This window comes from Pteropus vampyrus, unplaced genomic scaffold (assembly GCF_000151845.1).
Source record: "Pteropus vampyrus isolate Shadow unplaced genomic scaffold, Pvam_2.0 Scaffold461, whole genome shotgun sequence".
NCBI classification, from domain to species: Eukaryota; Metazoa; Chordata; class Mammalia; order Chiroptera; family Pteropodidae; genus Pteropus; species Pteropus vampyrus.
Window position 1 is genome coordinate 202,094 of NW_011889242.1, and position 20,301 is coordinate 222,394.

A 20,301-nucleotide genomic window follows, 5' to 3' on the forward strand; every position below is an offset into this window, starting at 1 on the left:
TTTTTAGTTTTTAACACTTGAAAGTCAATACATTTCACATAAAACTCCAGATTTTGTCTTTTCTTAAAAATTAAAAAAATTGGCAATATGCTGGGCCCACATTCTCAGTGGTTATCATCAGCTAAAGATGAAAAATAGCGGACTCTGAGGAGAAACATCACTGTTCCCATCTTCCCCTATTGTGTCCCCAACTTTTCCTATTGGTCTGGCCTGCTCATTTAAGTTACCATCTAGTCTCTAACAGGCATTTGTGTTTGCACCCCTGTCATTTTACAAATGACTAAATAATAACTGCCATAAATATAAGAAGTACATATAAAATGTTACAATGGAATCGTTAATTATTAGTCTAAAAGTTGAACAAGTAATTAAGTACTGTCAATATGATTAGAGATATGTGCAAGGCATAATGGAGAGCATAGGTCTAGAGAGGGGCTTCTGTTCTTATAGAGTCACTGAAGCATCTGACCTGTTTCTTTATAATATATGTTAGACTGTGTGAGAGTGCACATCACTTAGTATTCTAAATGAATCTTGACAAACAGGTGAGTGTTTCACACAAAGCAAAGTCAAAGAAAGCCTTAAAACAGAAAATAACCAAATATCAGAATTTGAGGTTCTATGTGAGCATGAGAGGCAGGTTGGGGAGAGATTGATGTGGTCTGCTTAGGACTGTGGAGTATAGACTGAGCCAGAGATGGGATGGCAGCATTGTAAGACAGTGAAGGTGGCAGCCGATGTTGGAGGCCAGAAGTGCTCAGACCGAACCCCATGCTCAACTGTTAGGCAATGTCCTGGAAGCGAAAAAGGAAGTTTTGAAGATTTCTGAGTGAGAAGTGACAGAATGAAAGAGGCATTTTAGGGAGGTTTTAAGGATGATTCTCTCCCTTGAGGTTGTTATGTAAATAGGTTAGAGGGAAAGACTAGAGAAATAGGGAAACTAATGAACTGGTAGCATTCGTCCAGTTACTAACTGGATGAATTTAAAAAACGTTTGCAAACTGACATTGTTGAAATAATTTAGGTCAAAGCGTAGTAATGGAAATTAAAATGAACAGAGAGGCAAGTTGAGAGAGCAAAGCAAAGCTATCCAAGTTCAATTAAATCTAAAGGATGAAGTACAATACTGAGAAAACAGCCAAGGAAACTAAGAAATACCGAGGTAGGGATGAGAGAGCAATCTAAAAGATTTGTAAATCGACTGGATAATAAAAAGAGCCCATGTCACTGCAAGATTATCAATCTCCCTATACTTCAGGAAGTATCAAGCATGTTTAGGTCCCATTAACACAGCAACTCTATACAGTGGTTTTTTGTTTGTTTTTTAATGGATAAACATCCTTACGGTTAAACAAGCAAAGGATGTAATTAAGTAAACAATCTGCTTAGGCACACAGTACGAAGTTGTAGAACTGGGCTTGTCAGACTCAGTTACTGTCCCACAGAAATGTTGCCGATCGTTAAGCCTTTCTTTTTTTGCAACAACATTGCGAGTGCCTGTAAATGGAGTCGTTTAACAGACCAGGTGGGGCTAATCATCGTCCCTCCTGGGGAGGCCAGATGCCTGTCCTTCCCACACCAACGCTGAGCCACCTTTCTCTTCCTGGAGCTGAGTCCTGGGCACCATACAGGAAACCCAAACACAGATTAGGGGTCCAGGCCCCTGGCCGCGAAAGCTCGGCAGTAGGCCCGGAGCCTGCAGGCAAGTGATACTCTGTCACTGCCGCGCCCCACGACACCCTCTGTTGCGGATCCCTGAGGCTCATGTTCCCGAGAATTCCACCCAGGGACAAGTGGCCAACGTTCCTTAGTCCTTTACCGGAGGAGATAGCCCAGGACCAAAGACCAGGCATTCACTTGGCCTGCACAAGTCCGGGACGAGCCCCGCCCCCAAGCCCGCCCCTTCCGCTTTTGCCGGGGTGGGGTCTGTGCGGCCGCCGGGAGCTGCTCCGACGCGGCCACGTTGTCTCAGGGCTCTTCCGCGCGCGAGTCCCACCGGGCCCCCAGGGTCGCGTAGCCGCTGTTCTTAGTGGGGCTGCATTATTCCCAAGCTCACGCGTCCCGGCACCGCGGCGCGGGGCCACTCCGCGGTTCCTGTGCACGGGCGCGTCTGCGATCGGGGCCCGGTAGGCGCCGCCCTCCGTAAGCCAAGCTCGCTTCCCCACGTCGCCCCAAAGCAGCGAACCAGAGGGAACGCAGTAGAGTTAGGCTCTGCGCAGAGCTGGGCGCTGGGGCCCATGCCCGTGCGCCCCTGCAGGCCCGAGCCATGGCCTCCGGGAGCGTGGCCGAGTGTTTACAGCAAGAGACCACCTGTCCCGTGTGCCTGCAGTACTTTGCCGAGCCCATGATGCTCGACTGCGGTCACAACATCTGTTGCGCTTGCCTCACCCGCTGCTGGGGTGCGGCAGAGACCAACGTGTCGTGTCCGCAGTGCCGGGAGACCTTCCCGCAGCGGCATATGCGGCCCAACCGGCACCTGGCCAACGTGACCCAGCTGGTGAAGCAGTTGCGCACCGAGCGGCCGTCGGGGCCCGGAGGAGAGATGGGTGTGTGCGAGAAACACCGTGAGCCCCTGAAGCTGTACTGCGAGGAGGACCAGATGCCCATCTGCGTGGTGTGCGACCGCTCTCGTGAGCACCGCGGCCACAGCGTGCTGCCGCTGGAAGAGGCGGTGGAGGGTTTCAAGGTGAGGGCCTCGTGCGTGAAGCGGGAAGGGGTTGGGAGCGCGAGTCGGACAAAGGGAGGAGAGAGCCAAAGAGGCTTCCTTTTTTCCGCCTAGAAAATGGCTGAGCCGGACGTGTGGTTCACAGCCGTCATTTCCTCTCTGTCCGCTCCAGAGCCTCGACACTCAGATTTGGGAGGAAAACCTGTAGATGGTGAGGAAGCCAGAAATCTCCCCGCCCCCTCTCTCCTTTCCTTATTTGCCCCTGTGTTTACCGGCTTACCAGCACGTTATACATCAAGACGGCCCACGGAGACCCACGCCCTTGACCTAAAAAATGCGCGTAAAACCACGTACACATCGGCGGGCCTCAGAGACTCTCGTACTCCTCTTTGCTACTAGTTGATCTGAGGCAAAGCACGTTAACTGGATGTATACACATCAAGTAGATTAGATGCCCACCACCTAGTCTGTAAGCATTTCCCCAGCACTTCCCTGTGCTCTGTTCAATTCTAGAAGCTCATGGAAAAGAACCCCACTCTTACTGCTTAAGTTATTAACCACTCTGAGACAGGAGGTAACACAGTTATTATGAAGATTAAGTTAGATGATCTGTGGAGCCCTTTGTGAACTGTTGAACCAACGGACTAGCACAGCTAAACAATAACATGGAAACAAAGTCGTTTCCTCAGTATGCTTCTTGGGAAAAGCTACAAATTAATTTAAGCCTCCTAATCCAATTACCTTTCCAATAGGCCATGCAATTAGTATCTTTCCAGGGGCAAGAAATTGACAATTTAAGATAAACGCAAACTGCCAAAGAAGTGTGGTGACCCCCTGTGTCCTGGTGATGACAGTGTAGTCCAAGGACAGACTCTAACCCAGGACTTGGCATCAGGAACTGTGGGTTGCATGTGTGATAAGCAGAATAGCCATGCTGATGCTAAGGTCTGCCTAATCCTGAACTGCCCAACTGTTTTTGCTTTTCTTAGGAGCAAATTCAGAACCAGCTGGACCACTTAAAAAGAGTGAAAGACTTAAAGAAGAGGCGTCGGGCACAAGGGGAGCAGGCACGAGCTGAACTCTTGGTAAGGATCTTTGGAACTCACAGATAATAGCACTTCTGCTGGTTACTCCCTCTTTTGTAAGGCTTAACCTTGTCAAGTCACCCAGAACTTCCTGGTGAAGTTGGAACAATGTCATATGGAAGTTGAGAACTCACCTGGAGAACCAAAGGATTCCCACATTTTTTAGAAAAGAATGGAGGAGCCAAGGTTAGAACCCCTGGAGATCTGACCTATCAGAAATTTAACCTGCTAACTTTGTGTGGATCAGGGTTGACCTTTGACAAAGCTGACATAGGTGAAATTCTTGGGCACAGTCAGCCTCCTATAGTACCTACCATTCTATAGACAGATGCTGAGAGTGGCTTTGCATAAGCTCCACTTTTGCTTCTTGCTGGAGTGTCCCTTTCTTGACAACACTTCATTTCTGAACTTTTCATTTTATTTCCTTCCCCCAAACTCCTAAAGCTTTAGCAAGTGGTCGATGTGCTAATTTGTGATAAGAATATTTGGGGGTTTTGTTTTGAAAACCAAAACAAAAGGTACAGAGGCTTTTTATAACGTATATATCCAACATCTAGGTTTTAAAGCATTTTTTGAACAATAAATAAAATGTTAAAAATTCCCACCATTAGAGGTATTTGCATGTGAACTTAGACTAGTAGTCTCTAACATCATCTTGTGAGAAATTTTGTCCTGGCCAGACTGTAGCAGAGAACTTTTAAACAGAAAACTTATTCCCATGATGCCCTCTGATGCCACCACAGTCTGTTGAGACCTCAGATTCCCTTGCTTGAAAGTAGGTATGATGGTTGGAGAATCTTCTAGTGAGCTTGAGTGGAGTCGAATCATTATGCACATAATCTTGTACTCTGGAGTCGAATCATTATGCACGTAATCTTGTCCTCTGTCGGAGGATTGTCAAGGAGGGGAGACAGCTTTTCTCCAATAATCAAAGCACCTGGACATACTTCTTGGTTCTGACACTAGCCAGTTGGATAAATACAACCTCTCTAGGCCACTGTTTACTCATCTGTGAAATGGGTAGGTTGTTCTAGACTTGATCTTCAGCTAATACTGCCCTTTTCTTTCCTCCAATGGTGTGTGGGTTTCTTTGGTTGTCACTTGAGGAATCGATTAGGGACAGTGGGACAGGTGCTAGATGTCCTGCAATGAAGAAACAGCCCATGCCAGGCAGAATTGTCCCCCCCACCAGGTCCGCCTATAGTATCCTCTTTGAGAAGCATTGTATTACTTGATCTTTAAAGCCTCTTTCTTGATTATAATGTGTCTTTTATGTCTTTGAGAGACTTATCCAGCTAAGGAGAGGTATAATCTTATCAAAAGGATTTGTAAACAAAAGCATTTGTGCATCACTGTGTTGCACAGTAAGTTCTTCAGAAGGGTGGTTAGAGGGATGGTTAGTGAGGAAAGGTTCTCAGGAGTTCAGTTTAAATAGGTCAACAAACTCTCGGTAAAGGACCAGATAGTAAATATTTTTGGCTTTGTGGGCCACATCATCTCTGTTGCCAGGGGTCCCCAACCCCCAGGCTGTGAACTGGTACCTGTCCATGGCCTGTTAGGAACCGGGCTGCACAGCAGGAGGTGAGTAGCAGGTAAGCCAGCAAAGCTTCGTCTGTATTTGTGGAGCTCCCCAGAACTAGCATCACAGCTTCAGTTCCACCTCAGATCATCAGGCATTATATTCTCATAGGAGCACTGGTCCCTGGAGCCAAAAAGGTTGGAGGCTGCTGTCTCCTTCAACTACTTAACTCTGCTGTTAGAGGTCAAAAGCCACTGAAGACAATATGTAAATGATGGGTGTGACGATGGTCTAATAAAATTTACTTCTAGGGAGTAAACAAAGGGAGTTTCCCTACCCTTTGTTTAAAACAAAGTGTTAGAGCCCTGTCAGTGGGGGGTAGGGTAGAGAAGCAAGGACAGAGAAACTTTGACAAATAAATCTGCACCAGTGAATATCCTTGAAGGCCAGATAGAGGGTACAGATTGCACAGGAAGGGCCTAAGAGAACCCATCAAGGTTATTATGCGAAGATTGTTATAGAAATTGTGCTTGAGTGTTCCAAACTGTCCTCCACAGGGCATGTATCTGACCATGTCACTTCCCTGATAGTTTTTCATGGCTCCCAGTTGCAATAAAGTCATTGCCTCTTAGTTTGCCAGGCAAAGTATGTTCTGGCCTGTTACCTTTTCTGGCTTCTTCCCTCAGCACTCAAGTTGCTCCAGCCAGATAGAACTGATTGCCTTCTCTCTCCACTTCTTTGTCTGTACCATTTCTTGTGCCTGGAAAACTCTCCTGGTCTTTGAACACACAGTAAACTCCTGTTCATTTTACAAGATTCTGTGTGAACACTGCTTTTGTGAAGACTGTACCAACTTCTCCCACTGCAGCCTGTCACCCTGCCTTTACTTATCCATCCATGGTTACATGTATCATATGAACCTAACTCTCACTTGACTGAGTTCCTGAGGCAGGGACTGTGTCTTAATTATCACTGGGGTAATTCAGTTCTCAGCCATTACGTACTAATCAGTAAGAAACAAAAAATGAGTGAGCAGACAAGATGTTTGTTTTAATATAACAGATGAAACGATGAGGTTCTGGGGTGAGTAGCTGGGGAAGAAATGTGAAGAGCCCGAGAAGTAAACCTTTTCTCTCTTCACTGCCCTTCCCTGTTATCTGCAAAGAGCCTGACCCAGATGGAGAGAGAGAAGATAATTTGGGAGTTTGAGCAGCTGTATCACTCCTTGAAGGAGCATGAATATCGCCTCCTTGCCCGCCTTGAGGAGCTAGACTTGGCCATCTACAACAGCATCAATGGTGCCATCACCCAGTTCTCTTGCAATATCTCCCACCTCAGTAGCCTGATTGCCCAGCTGGAAGAAAAGCAGCAGCAGCCTACTAGAGAGCTTCTACAGGTAAGGCTTAGAGCACCCTTCCAAGGTGGCTCCTGCTAAAAAGTCTCCCTTTCTTTGCCAAGCAGTATCCAGGGCCCCCCTTCTCACTTGTGAGTTCTGTGGGAGTAGCAATGGCTTGCCAATCTCTGTTGGGCATGTCAGTGGGAAAACATGTACAGTAATAGAAGCTCTGGTTGACACGACTTGTATCATGGAAAAGCACTGAGGGAAGGTCTAATGCCCAGGCTTGTCTTGCACTGACAAGTGGACTGATCTCAGGCAAGGCTTTTGACCTCTCTGGGCCTCAGTGACCTCATTTACTCATTACCTAATGATGGTTTTGGTCCACATGCCATTTAAAGACTCTCTTTACTCCAGTATCTTGTAATTTTAACATACATGTCCATTACCATAGCCACAAAATAACAGGCACTTGAGCAGTAGTGGTCAGCCTGAGTAGCCCTGTGATTTAACCTTTACAGTGCAGATAATAAACCTGCAGCAGACCTAACCCAGCAAGGCCATGGGAAATGAGCTAATACCTCTCTGTTATTTGTACAACGTATATGAATTGTCTGCCTGTGTCAGGCACTATTCTAGGCACTGGGATTAAGTGGTGATTAAACTCTCCTGAAATTTATATTCTAATATTGAGATCAGACAATAAAGACGCAAACAGACAAGTATCATAGGTGTTGATAAATGTCATTAAAAAACTTGGCCCACTACCTGCTTTTGTATGTCCTGTGCACTAAGTAGGGTTTTTACATATTTAAGTGGTTGGAAAAATCAGAAGAATATTATTTTGTGTACATGAAATTATATAAAATTTAAATTTCATTATCCAAACATTTGATTGGAACATACTCATGTTTATTTATTACGTAGCAACTATTGTTACTTTTCCACTACAACAGCAGAATTGAATAGTTGCGACAGAGACCGTATGGCCTTTTATTAAAAAAGCTTACCAACTCCTGTGTTAGAATAATAAGGCTTGGCTTTGATCCTTAATGAACACCAGTATTTCATTGCCAGGGAGAGAAGGAAGAGCTTGCAAAAAGAGCAAGTGACCAGAGAGGCAGATTGTAATCAGGAAGGAAGAATATTTCAGGAAGATGGGAGTAGACAACAGAGTTGAGAAATAATATGAGGGCTTGATATCCATTGGGTTTCAAAACATGGCCATCATTGATAACCTCAAGTAGAACTGCCACAGTGGAACGATTTGGGCAGGAGCCACATTAGGGAGAGTTTAGAGACTGGGTAGGGTGAATGGAGACTGTAAGAGTAGATGACTATTTCAAGAAGTAAGACTGAAGGAGATGCAAGAAACTACTCAGAGATGAGATAGGATTGTGGGGCTTCATGGAAAGGGATGTTTAAAGAAACTAGTTAAACATTTTAAAAGAATGTGCAAAGAAGAGAGTCTGTGTTATAAGGAACAAGGTGAGAAAATCACTGAAGCTATAAAAATGGGCTATTCACCAACTTGTTGTTCTTGAGAAGGCAAATGGGAATGAGAAATAAAGCATGTGTGTGGGAGTTAGTCTGGAAGATAGTATGGGAAGAAAGGAGGGTTTGGGGGAGGTAGGTGCAGGCAGGTTTGAGGTTTGCGAAAACGTGGTGGCTTTTATTCTCTTGAAGTTGGAAAGCAAGATGATCTGTTCAGCAGGAGTTAGAGAAAATACGAGTTTTGAAGAATGTGGGGAAGTTCTGAAATTATTGTTTTAGAGTATGGGAAAGCCAGTTGGTTTGTGAGACATAGTACTTCGTTAGTGAACTTCAGTTTACACTGGAAGCAGTCTGCCCTGTTGTCTGCTTTGCTTTTTCAGACCATGACTGCTCTGATACAGGCATAGGTAAAGCAGGTAGTTGGGCTCATCCAGGATTAGGGCTTTGCAAGATGGACTTGAGGTTTTTGTTTTGTTTTGTCTTATTGTGATAATATACTTAACATAAATCCGCTATTGCAACCATTTCAAAGTGCATAACTCAGTAGCATTTAGTAAACTCACAGTGTTGTGCAATCTTTACAACTATGTAGTTCCAGAATGCCTTTATCACCTCAAAAGGAAACCTGTACCCATTTCTCATACCTTTCTATACACTGGCAACCACTACTCTGCTATGTGTGTCTATGGGTTTGCCTGTAAGTAGACTCATACAGTAGGGGCCTTTTGTGTCTTCTTTAAGCATATTTTTTTCAAGGTTCATCCATATTGTAGCATTTACTGGTACTTCATTTTTTATAACTGAATAATCCATATGGATTATTACCAAATTTTGTATGTGTGAATATATACTAAATTTTGTTTATGCGTTCATGAGTTGATGGACATTTTGTTACCACATTTTAGCTATTGTGAATAGTGCTGCTATAAACATGAAAAATATGAAATACTTCACAAATTTGAGTGTTATCTCTGTGCAGGGGCCACGTTAAACTTTTGTTCACAGTTCCAATTTCAGAATTTGTGCTGCCAAAGTGAGCCATAGAAGTTTAAAAAAATTTTTTTTTAAGGTAGAAGTTATTTGTGAGAATGTTTTTAACTGGTGGACTATGAAATCAAAACTGGATGATAAGGAAAGTAGAGAAAGTAAGAGGAGCCATGGACTCCATTGGGGAGGGCGTCTTGATTATCAGAGTGGTCATGGTGGAAGTCGTTGGAAAAGCAAGCTGTATCTTACTTAATGGGGAAATTAGAGGTATTCCCAGGGAGGTCAGAAACAGGACAAGATGCCCATTATTGTCTGCCTCTATTTAACATTGTACTGTAGTTTTTAACCAATTTAGTTAGATAGGAGAAGACAATGACAACTACCAGAATTGGAAAAGAGGTTAAACTATCTTATTTGGAGATAATATAATACACAATGGTAAATTAAAGAATATTGAAACTGAAGAATTCAGCAAGGCAGCAGGATATAAGATTAACCTATAGTAATCAACAGCCTTCATATGCACAGATAACAGCCACTAGAAAACATAATAGAAGAGAAAGTCCCATTTCTAACTGGGGGGAAAAAAAAAAGAGCCTGGGAATAAACTTGTAAGAAATGTGCAAAAACCTGTGTGGAGAACATTATAAAACACTCCTGAAAAACAAAATAAACTTGAGCTAATAAAAAGATATTATTCTTAGATAAGACATCTCAAAGTCATCAAGTTGTCAGTTTTTCATGAGCTAATTTATAAATTTAATGCAATCTCAATAAAAATACAACACTTTTCTAGAGCTAGACAAAGTGATAGAAAAGTTCAGATAGAAAAATTAGCACACAAAAATTGCTAGGAAATACTGAAAGAGAAGAGCTACAAGGTGGGAACTGGCCCTATTAGATATCAAAACATACAACAAAGCCTATATAATTAAAGCAATTGGTAAAACATAAGGAATACACACACACACACTGTAACCAGTCAAAAGACCAGTGTCAAATTGAAAGAGAATATTTGCGACAAATATCACAAATAGAAGTGATAAAGAACTTTTTAAAATTGAAGGTGGGAGACAAATTATATAGAAAAATGAGCTATTGACATGAATAGGCAAATTGCAAAAGAAACACAAACTTGGACCAGAACTTGTGAAAAAATGTTCTACTGTATTTTTTTAAATAAGAGATGCAAATTAAAGCAGTACTAAAATGCCCTTTCTACCTGTTTGAATAGGAAAATTTTCCTTTTTTTTTTTTTTTCTCTAATTTTTCTAATTCAGTACACTATTAGTAAAGATAATCTCATATGCTGGTGGCAATGCAAATCATTTTGGCAGTATTTAACCAAACTATATATGCAGTTAGACTTTAACCAAGAATTCTAGGAATTTACCTTCAAGATATACCTACATATGAAGATACAAAGGTAGAAATGCATAAGGTTACTTGATGTAACATTGTTTGTAATTGCAAAATATTGGCAACAACTCAACTCCCAAACCTAGTGAGTCGATTATTTGAGCACACATACACACACACATACACAACGGAATACCGTGCTGTTGTAAAGAAGAATAAGGAAGATACCTATGAACTCATATAAAGTGTTTTCCAAGATATAATCTTAAGTAAAAAAAATCAAAGTGCAAAATACAAAGTGTATTACTTTTTGTGTAAAAAAAGAGAAGGTAATTGGAAAATACATGTATCTGGCTTATTTTTGCAAAGGAAACACTGGAAGGATAAACCAGAAAACATTGGGATTCCGGGGAGAATGGAATGGGAGGGGATAGAAGAATGAGTGACAGAGACTTTCTCCAGCCAGGTCTCAGATGTTATAAGCATACAAATAAATAAGAATAGTGATGGATTGTAACTCATTAAATAATGTAAGAATCTATGAGTCCACACTAATAAATAAGAAGGTAAAATTCTTCCTTCCAGTAGAATGTCGACTAATGTAAAAGGAATTTTGGAATTAGCAAATTACCAATTGACAGTCATCATAAGTCTGATAATAATTATTGATGGATGCTAAATCTGAGGATGGAAAGTTTAATAAAAATTGAAATATTAACATAATTTTAAAGTATCACTTTTAGGTTACTTATTAATTACAAAAGGAAAAATAATAGCTATGTAGTGATCAAAATGTCACCCAATAAGGGACAAGCAGATATTGTGTACCTTTAAAAGGACACAACATTTGTCAAAGATGGTACAACCTGAATTTAATCATGAGGGGAAAATCTGACAAATTCAAATGGAGGGACATTCTATAATTACTACCCTATATTAAACCAGTGTCAATGACATGGAAGATAAATCAATGCTGAGGAACTGTTTGAGATTAAAGACACATGTTATGACAACTAAATGCAGCAAATGATCCTGGATTACCTGGAGGGTAGGGGGAGGAATAGCCACAAAGAACATTATTAAGACAGTTGGTTAAATTAGAATATGGACTATGGATTAATATAGATAAACATATTGTGTCAGTGTTCAATTTCCTGAGTTTGATAACTATACTGTAGTTATATAAGAAAATGTACTTAGGAAATACACACAGAAGCATAAAGGAATGAAGGGATATAATGTAAACAGTGATCTCTAAAATGATCCTGAGGATATAAATATGGTTATAATAATCTGGTTAAGTCTGGGAAGAGTATACAGGAACTCTTTGTACTAGCAGCTTTTCTGTGTATTTGAAATTATTTCACAAAGAAAATTAAAGGAAGCAAGCTGGACAGCTGTGGCCCAAGCATAGAATGCTTGAATTAGTAAATTTAAATCTTGAGGTCCTTGACTAGTGTTGCAGGAGGACACCAGCCCATAGCTGGGTTTTCAGCAAACGTCTATAAAAAAAAACTGAAGTTATGAATGACTTCTCATGGTTATCCTTTTCCTTTCTCTTATAGGACATCGGGGACACATTGAGCAGGTACAGTTTTCTCTCTCCCCAGTATTAAATCTAACATAGGAAAACAGTCTCCCTTATAAATCCCAAAAGGAACGCAGACCCTGAGATGGACATCTTACCAGATGGACACATACCCTGTCTATCCTTGAACAGAATCACTAGTGTGCAAAGAAATTAGATGGACCACAGCTCTTCTCATTAAAACTCAGGAATTATTGACAGATTATAAGAGTGAGGGGGTGGAGTAGGGGGCTCACTTGGCAAGGTGCTGGTGGTTTGTGAGGACTCTTCCATAGGGAGGGTGGAGACTTACAGGGACTTGGGCAAAGGGCACTAGTATCTTATGGGTGCTACTTCCTAAGCATTTCAGAATCTTTTCTCTCTTATTCGGACCCCCGCCCCTCGCCCGCCACCCACCTTTGTTTTCCTCTAATAGGGAAAACATGGCTTAAGAAAGGTATGACAGGCTTAGTTATGTAATTAGTGATAACTACTTGGATTCTGGCTCTTACTCATTATTTCTTTGCTGTATCATTAGATGGAAAGTGAAGAAGAAAGAGCTCCCTGGGTGTTGGGACATGACTGAGCAGGGAGAGCTGAGTGGGCAAGAAGCCAAGGCGAAGTTGTGTTTGCAGGCAGATGGTGACGGCAAACCAGATAGGCCTTGGGAATGTAAATGTTTGGTGGAGTACCTATAGGGGTGGAAACTGACTCTGAGGGAGCAGAACTTTGAATCTGATTAAAATCCTGAATGGTGAAAACCTCCAGAGGAAATGTAGCTTGATTATGTGAAAGCATTTGAGGAGATGGGGGAGGGCCTCATAGATTCAGTAGGTTGGCTCAGAGAGCTATGTGGATAGAATCATGCTGATAAAATTGAGTTTCTCAAAGGCCCCTAGGATAGAGATAAGTCGGTACTCGGTAACTGTCCCAGACAGATGACCAGAGCAAATACTGCCTTTCTTGTTACTTTTACTTTTTGATGCCAGTTTAGTTCTGACCTAAGATAGAGAGAGAGATCCCTTAGATCCTAGCACTTTGTGACATTAAAGTTTGAGTTTGGCTATATGAGCTAGGAAACCCAAAATTTCATTGGCTTAAGGCCTAAACATAATAAAATATTGTGTCACCATGTACGCTATGTGCCCAGGGCTGGTATGGTGCTTCCAGTGATCATCAGACTCAGGTTTCTTTCTATTCACTCTTCTGCCATCCCTAAGGTATGATCCTCATTCTTATAGTCCAAGATAGTTACTAGAATGCCAACCAGCAGGAGGGAGATATGTCACATCACATTTCTTTTTAAGTAGACATCTTAAATTACCACAAGATACTTCTTATCTTTCGTTGGCCAGAACTCTTGTCGCAGGGTCACTCCTAGACTGGGTAACCATGAATCTAGTAAAGTTTGGAAGATAAGAGAAGGGATAATTGTGGGTATCCCTGCAACTAGCAATCTGTCTTTGCTATAGACCCCTTGAAGGGCGTGGGTGATTGGGTATTGTCCTGAGAGTACTATCTGTCTGAAGATGTCGTTCTCACCATGTTTGTGAACCTGAGGATTCTAGGTCATTGCCCACCATGAAATTAAGGACTTTGTTATGGAATCTAGTGCTTTCTGGCTTTAAATTCAATTTTAATTAAGTAAACTTTTTTGAGAACATGCCATTTGAAAAGCCATGAGCTATGTGCTTTGAGGGATAAAAAAATGAGTAAAGTGTTTCCCCTTTTCTGGTCTGGAGGATCATAGTCTAGGAAGAAAATATGGGAAAGGCTGTAGTGATTGCTTTTAAAGACTTTTGATTTCTGTTAGCCAATTTAGCCCAGACCCTGTCCTGTCCCTTGAAAGTCATAGAGTTGGGGAAAGGGTTCATTTTTTTTTTTTTTTAAACTTAGGGCTGAAAGAATCAGGATCCCTGAACCTTGGATTACACCTCCAGATCTGCAAGAGAAAATACATATTTTTGCCCAAAAATGTCTGTTCATGACTGAAAGTCTGAAGCAGTTCACAGGTAATGTGAAAAGAGGGCTCTGAGGGGAAAGGGATTTATGTTCTAAATACCTGCATATTGCCTGGATACATTTTCCAACCAGATAGTGGGATGCAAACTGAATATCTTCTTTTCTCCCCTTAGAAAAAATGCAGTCAGATATGGAGAAAATCCAAGGTAAATTTATCTACTTTTAATGGGCTTTCGAAGTTGAAGTTTCCTGGGAAGATGAACATCTGCATTAAAAGTGTGGGAAAATGGGAAAGGGGTGGCACCCATTTGCTAGCCTTCCCTGGTATTTTACACCTTCCTTTTGCTTTGTTCATTTTTTTCAATTCATAGCCTCTTGTTTTAATTTGAAGTCTTAACTCTGTGCACTCAGTTCTCAATCTAAATTGATGGAGAAGAATAGTCAATTCAAAAATTAATCCAGAATTAGTGTGATTGTTTTTATTTTTTAATTGGGAAAGAGTGAACAGAAACTATCCTAGCTGTGTTTCACTTGGATCAGTATTTATAGTTATAATTCACTGAGTTCCTACAGCTCGTGGGCATAGTGCTGATCAGTACAGGAGAAATTGAGCAGCACTGACTGAGGTGGAACCTTGGGGGAAGTGGTTAGGAGCAGAGATTCGGGAATGAGAATGTCTGGGTCCTGGGCCTACCTCTGCCTTAATAAGGATTCTGCACCATACAGGCATAGCTTAGAGATATTGAAGGTTTGATTCCAGACCACCACAGTAAAGTGAATTTTGTAGTAAAGCGAGTCACATGAATTTTTTAGTTCCCCAGTGCATATAAAAGTTGTGTTTACAGTATAATGTAGTTATTAAGTGTGCAATAACATTATGTCTAAGAAAAACAATGTATATACCTTAATTTAAAAATACTTTATTCCTAAAAGATACTAACCATCATCTGAGCTTTCAATGAGTCATAATCTTTTTCCTGGTATAGGGTCTTGCCTTCAGTTAGTAAAAAAAAACAGTGTCTACAAAAAAAAAAAAAAAAAAAAGAGGTACATCTGTAATTTCTTCATCTGTAAAATGAGGAAAATGATAGTTCTTACCTCACAAAGTTATAAGTATTAGGTGTCATTTCTAAAGTCTTTAAAATGGAGCCTGACTCATAATAAACCTAATATTTATGTTTATTAAATAAAGTGTTCTAGGTATTAAAGGAAATCTTTTTCAATTATAAATTTTCTCCACAGTCAATTGAGAGCCAGCTATATACTAAATGCTAAAATTCCTAGGTAGTCTTGTGGAATCTGAAATCGTTTCATGTAGGTAAACCCTTTTCTTATTTATTGCAAATTATATTTCCTTATAATCTCTGATAATTTCCCATGTTATGTATGCTGAATCCTCATTAGCATCGTACTATTCAAATACATACTTTTTTTTGTATCTACTAACATAGGTATAGGGGACACTCACACGTCCATAAGCAAAACAAATGAGAAATTCCACTTAATACAATGGATAATACCAGAAGCCATTAGTTCAGATATGACCTTCATTCTGTTCTTTTCTTGCCATTTAAAAGGCTTACCGTGAACATATCTGTGTAAATGCTTTGTCAACTCTAAAGTGCCTTTTAAGTGAATGGTCTTGTTTGCCCCACCATGGTAGTGGATGTCACTCGAACCACCTAGACCCTAGAACAGAGGTGGCTTATGAAAGCTAAAAGTTGTGTGTGATATGAACTTACAACCATGTTTCCCCCTAGCAGAACCAGCTTGCACATTGGAGGGTGGAGTACTTGATCTTGGCTCGGTTTGACCCAATAGGCTACCAATACCAGGCATGTGGTTATTCTTCTACCCAAAGTTCCCAGTCTCTCTTCCTTCAAAGCTTTTGGTTGGGTGATAGAGTCATATATTGTATGAAGAAATCGGTGCATGACCGACAACCAGGGTTCTGGTGTTTCTAATGGAGACCACTGCCTTATGATGTCTCTAACCAAAGCTCCCTCAGTTGAGTATTTCCTGGAAATACTTATATGACTTCCATAACTTCTTTTCTCTTTTGATTTTTCAGAATTAAGAGAGGCTCAATTATATTCAGGTAGGTGATAGGAGAAAAACTATACAGAGAAAGTAGTAAAACTCTTTTTGGACTTAACCACTATTATGAATGATTTAAGAAACTGCCTAATTTGGGATCTTTTAGGTTACATGTGTAAAAATGATAAACAACAATCATTAAAAAGCTATTGTTTGTTTCTATATGTGTACAATATTTTTGCCCCCTAAAATGCTTCAAGAGCTAAAGCCATGGGCCTTTGAAATAGGAAGAAGTCAAGCTCAGGAGCTGTGAAGAATTGTGGAGTGGAAACTACTGTTCCCAAAAAGTAGAACACTGTTAGTACACTGGTATACTGCTCTGCCTGTCCATCCTCTGGTCAATGTATGGTTTGTAAAAAGCAGCCATCTTTCAAGAAAGAGTGATTGACTTCAACTCATTCTGAGTGCTAGGAAAAGTTTAGGAATCTTGTGTCATCCTGTCTCTGTGCCTTGGGGCAGGAGTCGAAATTCTCCCTCTCCTTGATCATCTCCTTTACCTAAGGTTCAGAGAGACTGGGTAAATCTCTGTTCCCAGAGGTTAACAAATCTTAGATGTGTACTTTCCATAGTCACATGGCCACCTTCTACACATGACATAGGACTCCACAAACGACAGGTCTTTCATTGGTGTTCACTGGCTATGATCCATATTCTTTCAACAGAGATTAATACCTTGTTTATGTCCTACGGTAACATTGTGCAGAGTACTATAGAGGGAATAAAAGAGCATAAGATACTTTCCTGTCCTTGGGTTTTAGTGTCTGGTTAGAGGTGTGAGGTATACCTGTGACATGAGAAAGAGGTGGGTGACCTTTGTGGACAGATTGTTGAACCAAGAACTGACCATCTGGGGTTCTTGGTCACTTCTACTAGTTGCCTTTCATAAACTTTTATGGGATTCCTGTAGCCCCCACCTGAGCTTTGGTTTAGAGGGATGTTTGGGAATCTTCCTAAACAAGATGTGAAGAGCAAATAAGAGAATATGTATCAGTGCTTTTAAAGCAGGAAAGATCCACATGATTGCAAAATGCTGTAATACTAAATACCAGAATGTGTTACACAGGCAATACACAGTTTTAGATTTAAGAGAGGGGAAGTGAATGTGAATGGCCTGGCCTGCTTAAAGTCAACTTTTTGAGGAAGATGTGGATTGTACATTGAGCATTAGAAGATGAATAGGATTTAATGTGCTGAGTAAAGATCTCATGAAATGGAGGATATAAAAGAGTGAATTGGAAGGTGGGCAGATTGTTACAGGTTCCCAGTCTCTCTCCACAATTCCAAAATTCTGAATTTATGTGGCAAATTCAGATGGATATTGTGGTTTAAGGTGTGAAAGAAGGGAATGGAGGTAAAATCTCAGTATTTTCAATATATCCTGATTTAAAAAGGTAATCAGCTAATCCAAACTGATTTTATTGAATGTTAAATTCAGGATATATTTCATCATAAGATAAATGCAGCCTATACTGGGGAGCTCTTACTCTCTTCTCAGGTAGGTAGGAAAAAAAGCTGGGTATTCTATAGTGGGCTCTCCTGGCCTTCAGCTGACTGTCACCTTGCCCTCTGTCTCTGCAGTGGATGTGACTCTGGACCCAGACACAGCCTACCCCAGCCTAATCCTCTCCGATAATCTGCGGCAAGTGCGGTACAGTTACCTCCAGCAGGACCTGCCTGACAACCCTGAGCGGTTCAATCTGTTTCCCTGTGTCTTGGGCTCTCCATGCTTCATTGCTGGGAGACATTACTGGGAGGTAGAGGTGGGTGATAAAGCCAAGTGGACCATAGGTGTCTGTGAAGACTCAGTATGCAGAAAAGGTGGAGTAACCTCAGCTCCCCAGAATGGATTCTGGGCAGTGTCTTTGTGGTATGGGAAAGAATACTGGGCTCTTACCTCCCCGATGACTGCCCTCCCCCTGCGGACCCCTCTTCAGCGGGTGGGGATTTTCTTGGACTATGATGCTGGCGAGGTCTCCTTCTACAATGTAACAGAGAGGTGTCACACATTTACTTTCTCTCATGCTACCTTCTGTGGGCCTGTCCGGCCCTACTTCAGTCTGAGTTACTCGGGAGGGAAGAGCGCAGCTCCTCTAATCATCTGCCCTATGAGTGGGATCGATGGGTTTTCTGGCCATGTTGGGAATCATGGTCATTCCATGGAAACCTCCCCTTGAGGAGGCGAACACAGGCCAGAAGGGCTGTTGGCCATAATCCTATCCTAGGCATAAGGTATCTTGTTGCCTGACCATCACAGCTGGATATCCTTACCACTTTCCATGCCCCTGCAATTGGAGACAAAATGTCATGTTCTCTCATCCTTTCCCTTCCCATGAAAATTATGAGATGTAATGAGAAGCATCAGCTTGCTCAGAAATAAAAATCAGATGTCTACCTTTAATGTGTCACATTTTTTGGTTTAGTACATTGTTGGAGGGGATTAAGAATATGGATAACCTTTGGAATTGGAAAGCCGTTCAAGATACACCTTGGTTCAGCCTGGTTTCCTCTGGTTGAGTCCCACATAGTGATTGTATTTGTTGTCATTTCTGGATTAGAGCTCTTTTCTTAGAACCTAAAATGGAACTAGAAGGCCCTGTTGGCATGGGCCTTCCTCTGGAAATGGTTCCTCTATCCCTCCTGTAGTTATATGAATTCCATTAAAGAGGCCTATATGTGTTTTGATTGTTAACAGTTATTTTACAATAGTGGTGGGAAATGGCCCTACCTTTGTTATAAGATGATGTTCTAATTAATTTACCTTTATCTTTTCTGAGGCCTTTGCTCACTTCATTCTAATGAAGAGTGTATCCCAGTGCTGGATGCACATCCAGGATAATTTTCTGCCCAACACCATCCATTGTTTCTAGATTTCCTCCCTATCATATTTGTGGACTGACAGTCATACACCATTCCTGGAAGGATTCTTGGGCAGTATTTCAGGGATTCATTAACCTTTTGCCTCTTATTCTCTGTCTTCTTTTGGGAGATGGAGGAGTTGACCAATCTAGAATGTGTGTACCATCATAGGGGCAATTCCATCCCCATAGCAATTGTATCACAAGGTATTCTAGGGTCAGAAGGCCAAGACAGATCATTTTGAGCCAAGCCCCTAAGCATTTTTAGTTCTAATTCTCTGGTTACCTGCCCATCTGTTTGAAAATAGAGTGTGGATGCTATTTACATTGTTTTTGTTTTTTGGGGCTTGGTAGGTTTGGGTGCATAGATATTGGAGAAAAGTTGGGAATGGTCAATGGTGTTGATTTCCCTTATAAGTCCAGAATCCTGGCCAATATTTTACTTCTAGCTGGATGATAAAACTTGCTCAATGCCATGTCGCTACTTTCTAATGGTTCTGAGAAAGTAGTGCGGGACGTCCACGGCCTATAGCTCTGTATTGGTTAATCCTGTAACTACAGTAAAAACGTATTCTTTCAAATCGTTTTGATAACCAATAGGGTATGCGGGAGGCAGTGGGGTAATGTAGCAATGCTTGGCATATATCAAAGGGCCCAGAACTTGCTTCCCAAACCAGAACCATCAAATTAAGTCCTTGGAGTCATGGAGGTTGCCAGAGGCTGAGGAGGAAGAATCAGGCTGAGAGAATATCTCTATTCCTGGGGATTTGGATCTTTTCTGCTTTTGGATATGGCCTCATAAGACAAGATTCTGTGGTCTTTACTTAGTCCTATAACAGGCATTGGGGTTCCCTGGCTAAAGATCATGAGTTGGTGATGTGTTGGAATGAATTCATTTATTCACTAGGTTTTAAGGGAAATAATATAATCAGGCACTATAGAGAGGGACTTCCATGAGGCTAGGTTAGCTTTGCTGAATGTTCTCAAATATAAAAAATACACGATACCATACATATATGTGTTGTGCCTGTGTGTGTGTGTGTACTGTATGTAAAATACTAACAGACATATAGCAGTGCTTGGCACATAGTATGAAGTACTTTATGCACAATAACTTATTTAATGTCCATAATCCTACAAAGTGGGTACTGTTGCCCTTATTTTACAGCTGAGGAAATTGAAGTACACAGAGTGTAAGTGACTTATCCAAGATGCGCAGCTTAGGAAGCAGCAGAGCCAGGATTCAAATTGAGATGGAACACATGATTACATACATCATATCTTGCCCCGCTATATATATGGATTATGCTTTTCTGCATGGGAAGGCAGAGTGGAAACTGAGAGACTTGGAGTGCCAGTGTTATCTCTAGGGTGA

The 20,301-nt window shown here is 41.3% G+C and overlaps 1 protein-coding gene and 1 non-coding gene across 2 annotated transcripts; one reads left to right on the forward strand and one right to left on the reverse strand.

The window, feature by feature from the left end:
* The first annotated feature begins 1,918 nt into the window (after nucleotides 1-1,918).
* On the forward strand, nucleotides 1,919-18,469 carry TRIM27 (tripartite motif containing 27). Its single transcript, XM_011381952.2, has 8 exons — nucleotides 1,919-2,686; nucleotides 3,655-3,750; nucleotides 6,435-6,665; nucleotides 12,011-12,033; nucleotides 13,909-14,024; nucleotides 14,148-14,180; nucleotides 16,046-16,072; nucleotides 17,650-18,469. The coding sequence occupies exons 1-8, from the start codon at nucleotides 2,267-2,269 to the stop codon at nucleotides 18,243-18,245; spliced, it is 1,542 nt and encodes a 513-aa protein (XP_011380254.1). The 5' UTR covers nucleotides 1,919-2,266; the 3' UTR covers nucleotides 18,246-18,469.
* LOC111732458 lies at nucleotides 9,034-9,138 on the reverse strand. Its single transcript, XR_002777558.1, has one exon. It is a non-coding gene; the product is annotated as a U6 spliceosomal RNA (small nuclear RNA).
* Nucleotides 18,470-20,301: the final 1,832 nt, after the last annotated feature.